Source organism: Zeus faber, assembly GCF_960531495.2.
Source record: "Zeus faber genome assembly, chromosome: 3".
Classification (NCBI taxonomy): domain Eukaryota; kingdom Metazoa; phylum Chordata; class Actinopteri; order Zeiformes; family Zeidae; genus Zeus; species Zeus faber.
In genome coordinates, this window is record NC_137190.1 from 1,187,822 (window position 1) to 1,195,321 (window position 7,500).

The window sequence follows — 7,500 nt, forward strand, 5'->3', positions numbered from 1 at the left end:
ATACTGTGCATCACAGTTCATGGGCCATGCAGCTGCCCAGGACCTACTTCAGCATTTCAAAGTAAGTTTGCTATCGATCAATGTATTTATTAACTTAGCTCTTTTATACATGAGTTTATCATATAGATAAGCTTTACTGATATTCCAAGTGAATAACAACTATAGCGAGGCTACTAAACTAAATTCCCAGCTGCCAGAGTGGCTGGTAGATTTGTTAATTCACACTTTAATGACTGACACTTTAATAAGTCTACCAACCAAATTAAATTTTAATAGAGTCTGGTTGTTTACCTGCCAAAGTGTCTAAATATAGGATACAAATTAACCAGCCACAGAAAAATGTACCAGAATTTTGGTAGAAGAAGAAGCTGTTTGGCTGGTGATATCTCCCACGCTGACTATGGCCATAAGCTAGCTGCAGTGGTTGTCACGTCATGTAAGTGGCTCATGTTGCTTCATGTGTGAAATAGTATTCATTCATTTTTTTCTCCTTCCTAGTCTAACATTAATCTGAAGTAGATTGTCAGAGATTAGATGTGTTGACTGTTAGACGACTAATGTCTGCATATTTTTTAATTCCCAGGGGTGTGTGCAGCACCTTGACCAGAGAAATATGATTTCAGTCTCCATGGATGGACCCAGGGTCAACAGAAAGTTTTTTGAACTGCTCCAGCAGGAACAGGCAGAGGCGTTTGGAGGTGCCCAACTGAGCTGTGGGCTCCACACACGCCACAATGCCTCAAAAATGGCTTCAGTGTAATGCGGCTGGAGAAAGCGGTCAGGGCATTGCCCTGTAGCCGCCCGCATCAAGTTCAAGTCTCTGATGCTGGCCTACAGAGTGATTGCTGGGAATGCTCCCGCCTACTTAAATGCTCTTGTTAGAGCACATGTTGCCCCCCGGATGCTGCGCTCGTCAAATGAGCGTGGCCTGGCTCTGCCGGCCATACAGCCACGGCAATCCAGGCTATTCTCATTTGTAGTTCCACGTTGGTGGAACGAGCTGCCAAAAATGACCAGAGCGGGGACCTCCCTCTCTGTCTTAAAGAAGCACCTGAAGACCCAGCTCTTCAGTGAGTACCTCCTGTCCTAACCTACAATAGCACCACCTTGCAGTATTTATTGTTACACGAATGTTGTTGTTACACCAATCTCTGTCGCAATGTAGCTGAATGTTATTCTCCCTTGTAAGTCGCTTTGGATAAAAGCGTCTGCTAAATGACTAAATGTAAATGTAAATGTAAATTGCGTATAGTCTTCCATAATACCCCTACTTGAAGAGAGGATTTCAGCTCTTTGACCAAGACATCTGTGTTTCGTCTACCGTACTGCCGGCTTCGCTGGCTAGAAAACCTACCCGGTGCCCACAGGGCTATTTCAATATGGCTGTGGCAGTTCCACCTACCACACGCCACCCGAGTGGTGTTTTCAGGGCCCTCCGACACAGAGACACAGGCAGAGATGTTGCAAACACACCAGTTTATTGTAGAGAGCAGGCAAGGTGGAACAAGCCAGGAGCAGATGGACATGTCATGACGAGGCTCTCCCCATTCCCGGCTCAATTACCTAGACCCAAGACAGGTGTGGCTGCTTAAACAACACCACCACCACACCACAATGGCCAATAATCATGATGTGCGTGGATGCAGTGTCAAGGAAAAAACTTCCAAACCCTAGAACATCATCCTGTGACTCTCTTGCAGAGGCATGGGATGACCCTCTTATGATGGCCAAGTTGCACTTTTTCATGGCTGTCTCCAGGACCTTCACCACCTTTTGACTAAATATCAGACAGATGGGCCTGTGATGCCATTCATCAGTTAAGAACTGGCTATGCTCATGAAGGTAATGAGTAACATGCCATGGATATAGTGTATGATATTTCCATTTGAATTCAATAACTCCCCACCATCACTGATAGGTATATACAGTATGTATGTTAGATGTATAGTGTACATCTAACACTTTTTTGTTCGTTTTGTTCTTCATATGTGTTGTACTGTATATGTACATGTATTATGTTCTCAGAGCCTGCTGAAGAGGTTCATCAAGGCAAAGATCCCTAATGACATCACAACACTGCTGATGGTCAGACTGGACACAACTGACAAAAAATCAAGGGTTCGTCTAAAGGCTGTGGGCTCACTGTGTTGGAGTTGAGAAGGGAATCACGGCATGGACTGTTTGACTGACATCGTCTAGAAAATGCAGGACAAGAGCCCTCTGAAATACCCACCGTGAGGCAGATGGCATGTTTGGATCCAACAAGCATGTTCTCAGACCCCCACTTGTGCCAGGAAAGAGTGAAACGACTTGTTCAGAGGTCTCTGCAAGACCACCAGCTGTCCGGAGGTGTCTCTGCTCGTACTGAAGTTTTCAAACGTCAGAATGTACACGGTCACACTTATCTGAAGCTTGTTCAGACACAACCAAATACAGCAGTGATAGGTTTGTCTGATACTGTATTTTTTTCATGACATTGATTGATTGTGTTATTTATTTTGCGTTAATCTGTTTTACGACAGGTGATGTGATTGTCCAGTTATTTGGAAACCTCTTGTCTCTGGAGGCAAAAGCTGAACCCTTCTCTTCTTTCCAAGCCATGCCAACAAGACGGGATGTTTTCCTGCATGAACTCCTCCGTCAATCCTACTCTGAGCTCTGGACTTCCTGCAGGAAACTTCTGCTCCTGTCCCATGGCCAAGCAGCGGTTGAGAAGGGCTGCTCTGTAAACAAGGAGGTGGACGCTGATGACATGCAGGAGGACAGTTGTTGCTCAGAGGATGATATGTGACTAAGTCTCTGTCTGTGGGGGGGGGGGCGGGAAAAGAGAAAGAAGGAGCAATGCACAGAGAGAAAAGAGAAAAGTTGCAGAGGACCACCTTGTGCAGCTCGAAATGAAGAAGACGTAGAAAAGAGGTAGAAAAACATCCTGGAAAAAGATGCAATCAAACTGGCAGGCAAGCTGAGGGTAAATCAGGCCTGCTCATGGCCCAGCTGATCACTAAGTCCAACATACTCAGGAAGAGATAGAAAGAAAAAGTCACTGAACTGAAAGAGGTTGAGACAGGGCTGGAAAATAAATCAGCAGAACTCAGGCATACTCTGTAATGTCCAGTCAGGCATTTTCTCTCTTTTCCTGACCCTCCCACCCCACTGTTCTAGCACAGCTCACAATTCATGTTTCCACGACATTTCAAATGAAAATTGTGCATTCACATTGTTATAATGCCTGAGTTATAATAAAATACTAAGTCTCATTAGCGAGGACAGAAACCAAGCTGCTATTGTGAGCTGGTCAATGACAACTTTAATCATGTCAAGTCCAGTTTATTTATATTTCCTTAAGTACAGTCTCAGTACAGTACTCGTGCTTGCTTCAGACTATACTGTCATGTACTGTCAGTACTACAGACAGTTCTCACAGTACAGTTTCAAAGAGCTTTACAAAGCCACATTGCACATAGAAATCAACGGCATCCCCTGGTCTGAACCCTCGTCTGGGCATGGAAAAAACTCCCAGAAAACCATTTGGGGGAAAAAAGGAAAAAACCTTGAGAAGGGACAGAAGGAGGAATCCCCCTTCCAGGACGACCAGGCTGCAGTGGATGTTGAGTGGGCAACAATAATCATATAATATGACAAATCATAGGAAAATGTACTTTTATACAATGTACTGTCAAAGCTAAGCAGTATGAGAGTCTCTTTGCTGGTGCAGAGCGCCGCTGGTAGACGCCTCCAGGGATGTGGTACTCATCAGCTCCGGTCCAGGTAGCTGGCAGCAACCGGACCCCCCTCTCAGAACACAGTGGGTTAATATCCAGACGACACATACCAGTTCTGAAGGGTGAGACAGGGTGAGAGGGAAGCTAACAGGATGGGTGTGGTTAACCAAATGTAAGACTGTAAAAAAGAGTCTTGATTTTTACATTTCTACAGAAGTAGCAGCTCTGATTTCCACAGATACCCTAGAGTACTGGGGTGTTACAGAGTACTGGGGTGTTCCAGAGTACTGGACGTTCCAGAGTACTTAGGCGTTCCAGAGTATTGGGGCGTTCCAGAGTACTGGGGTATTCTAGAGTACTGAGGTGTTCCAGAGTACTGGGGTGTTCTAGAGTACTTGGTGTTCCAGAGTGCTGGGCGTTCCAGAGTACTGAGGTGTTCCAGAGTACTGGGGTGTTCCAGAATACTGGGTGTTCTAGAGTACTGGGTGTTCCAGAGTGCTGGGTGTTCCAGTATAGAGCAGTATAGTCCAGTTTATACCAGTATAGAGCAGTATAGTCCGGTTTATACCAGTAAAGAGCAGTATAGTCCAGTTTATACCAGTATAGAGCAGTATAGTCCAGTTTATACCAGTATAAAGCAATATAGTCCAGTTTATACCAGTATAAAGCAGTATAGTCCAGTTTATACCAGTATAGAGCAGTATAGTCCAGTTTATACCAGTATAAAGCAGTATAGGTGTAATACAGAAGGATCAAACTTTCTAGTCCTGGACCAGGTTGTAGCCGCAGTGTTCTGTACTTCCTGGAGCCTTTTAATACTGGACATGGGAAGGTGAGACAGCAGCACGTTCCATTCATCCAGACAGGATGTTCCAGGTGCATGGAATATGGTCTCCGCATCTGATGGGGATTTTATAAATGACTTTGCTATGTTGTGTAACCATGACCATATAAACGTGTGTGTGTAGGGATATATCTAAATGGATGTCATCACAGAAACATTCATGCACACGCATAATGACCAACACAACTTCATAGAAGCCCAGTCACATATTTTCCATAATTCACATCATTTCCACAGACTCCAAGCCTTGGAGTCACAGACTCAGCTGTCATTGTTCAGGCCTCACCCTGACGCAGCTACAGAGAGCGACAACAACATTCGTCACATAGTTCACCGATGACCAGTTACGCCAAACTGACTATATATTGTTCCTGACTTCCCAAAAGAAGTTGTTGATCCCAGAGAGCTGCTTTGAGCTGCTTTGAGCACACCTTCTGATTCCACCCTTGTACAACCGGCCCTTGTACGAGATAATAAATTCACTTTGAGACCAAAAACTTTTTTCCTCTTCATTGTTTATTAGAAAACAGGGCATTCAGCAAAATCATTTTTCTAACAGCATCACTCATGGGGAAATGGTGGTTTCTAAGCAGTATCACAACGATGAAAGAATGCAGTTGTGGTAATGTTCTTCATATGCAGTTGGAAAGAGAGTGGGATCAAATATAACTCCTACATCTTTTGCTGAGCTGCTTTGTGTAATAGTACAGCTATCAAAGTTCAGAGTGATGTCCTTGAACAGGTGCCTGTGTCTGGCAGGACCAATAACCAGCTTCTCACTTTGAAAAGAGTCCAGAAGCAAGAACAAACAAGATGTGATGTGTTTCATTTCGGCAAGACAGGCGTCTAGGGTACGACTCCTGGGCGGCTTTGTTAGTTCTAAGGGCGTGTATGGTTGGGTGTCATCAGCATAACAATGAAATCTAATGTCATATCTGCGTATGATATCTCCAGGTGGAGACATATAGACACTAAACAGTAAAGGAGCGAGTGCTGATCCCTGTGGGACCCCACAAGTAGCACCACAAAACTCAGAGGTGACGTTGCCCTGAATGACACGTGTGTCCTCTCTGAAAGATGAGATGTGAACCAGGAAAGAGCCAAAGCTCTCATGCCGATGCACGTGTCCAGGCCGTCTGGCAGCAGGTCGTGATCAACAGTATGAACAGCAGCGCTGAGGTCCAATCATAGTTCTACTGAGGAGGTGTCGGCGTCCATTGCTAATACAAGATGATGAACCACTTGGGTGAGGGTCGTCTCAGTGGAGAAGTCGTCTCACTGAACCGGGACTGAAATAATTCAAAGAGATTCAAATACATCCCTGGAGGATGTGATCAGTAATCTATTGTGCTACAATTTTTTGAAACTCATAAGCAAGTAGCATGGTACAGGGGCTTCTTTGCAGTCGAAAGCTGCTGGAATTGTTCCTGCTTTTTTTTTTTTCCTTCAAAAGATCAGCATCATTGTAGTTACTTAGTTATAGTAGCATTTTTCCACATATATGTTATAACATAGAGAAGGATCTGGTAAAAACATTCTGGCCTTTGGTTTAGTCACAATTCTGTCAATTTTGATTTCTGCGTTATTGTCTGTTGATATTAAATGTTCTGAGAATATTGTAACTATAAATATCAATTCGGGCAAATGTGATATTTTTGAGTTTTCTTCTGCCTTACTGTTCATTTTGAACTTACACCAATGTGTTAACTTGGAAATTATATTTTCACTTTTGGTGTGTATTTCCATCACAAGTGAGGTTCCTGTTTCCTGTAGAAAATCGGCTGTGATGGGATCATCGGCTCGTCGGCCAAAGAGGATCGGTGCGACGTCTGCAGCGGAGACGGACGATCCTGCAAGATCATCAGAGGAGACTTCAACCACAGCAAGGGCATGGGTGAGTGTGTGTGTGTGTGTGTGTGTGTGTGTGTGTGTGTGTGTGTGTGTGTGTGTGTGTGTGTGTGTGTGTGTGTGTACGTGTGTGTGTACATATGTGTGTGTGTGTTTTCTCATTTTGAGCATTACTGTAACCCCCAGTGTTTACATAGGAACACAAGCATGGCAGTCTGAAGCTGCGTGTAATCAGGGGGGAGGTGTGTGTGTGTGTGTGTGTGTGTGTGTGTGTGTGTGTGTGTGTGCACGCGGTGTGCTCTGCAGAACATGTGACCCCACCCCTCAACCCTCTGTGTCTCTAGCCCCCCCACGGCAGTGTAAGAGAGTTTCAACCTGTGTTTTGCCAAAACCCAGAGCTGTGCCCAAGTGTTTCTCATGTAAGACGCATGCTGTGTGTGTGTGTGTGTGTGTGTGTGTGTGTGTGTGTGTGTGTGTGTGTGTGTGTGTGTGTGTGTGTGTGTGTCGTCCGACCTCAGAGGTGAAGGGGGCGTGGGGTGGTGGAGGGCATGGGGCCAGTTGTCCCTGAAGGCCTCCACGGTGGGCTGTAGCATAGGGTGATCTGAGCACCAGGGCGTGTCCGCTGAGCAGGGACTGGACCGCTCTCATCCTGGCGCTGAGAGACCCTCCGTTCATCTGTGTCCATCCAAAATTGTCCCAAATCTAGTTTTTCTCAGACGAGGGGCTAAAGCCGACTGTGGACGGTCGGGTGGGGCAGCTCAGTCTGGCTCCTCAGCTGCTCATGTTGCTGGAGGGTCGTGGTTGGTTGGTGTTTTTTGGAAGTGTCGGTACAAGGGTGAGTTTGAGGTGGTTTGGTTTTTGCGGCGCTGGGAAATGAAACAACACAGCTCAGATAAATCATGGCACCGCCCCAGAAGGAATCCATCTGGGATCTGAGTCAGAACCCAATGCACGGAGGGGAATCATCTAGAAGCATAAATCAATACACTTTAATCAAGTAAATTGGTGTCATCTCCACCCGTCAGACCTCCACGGGAGACACAACAGAACTGTGATTACTGAACTGTGTTGGTTCATTGGTACGTT

General features: G+C 45.4%; 1 protein-coding gene across 1 annotated transcript in view; it reads left to right on the forward strand.

Annotated features, from left to right (window-relative positions):
* The window catches only part of adamts17 (ADAM metallopeptidase with thrombospondin type 1 motif, 17), a gene marked incomplete at its 5' end in the record, with an annotated part of 101,223 nt that overhangs the window by 59,212 nt on the left and 34,511 nt on the right, over nucleotides 1-7,500 (forward strand). The window contains one exon of the mRNA XM_079997939.1: nucleotides 6,340-6,460. Within this exon, the coding sequence (XP_079854065.1) occupies nucleotides 6,340-6,460 (121 nt within the window). The remainder of the gene's footprint in view (nucleotides 1-6,339; nucleotides 6,461-7,500) is intronic.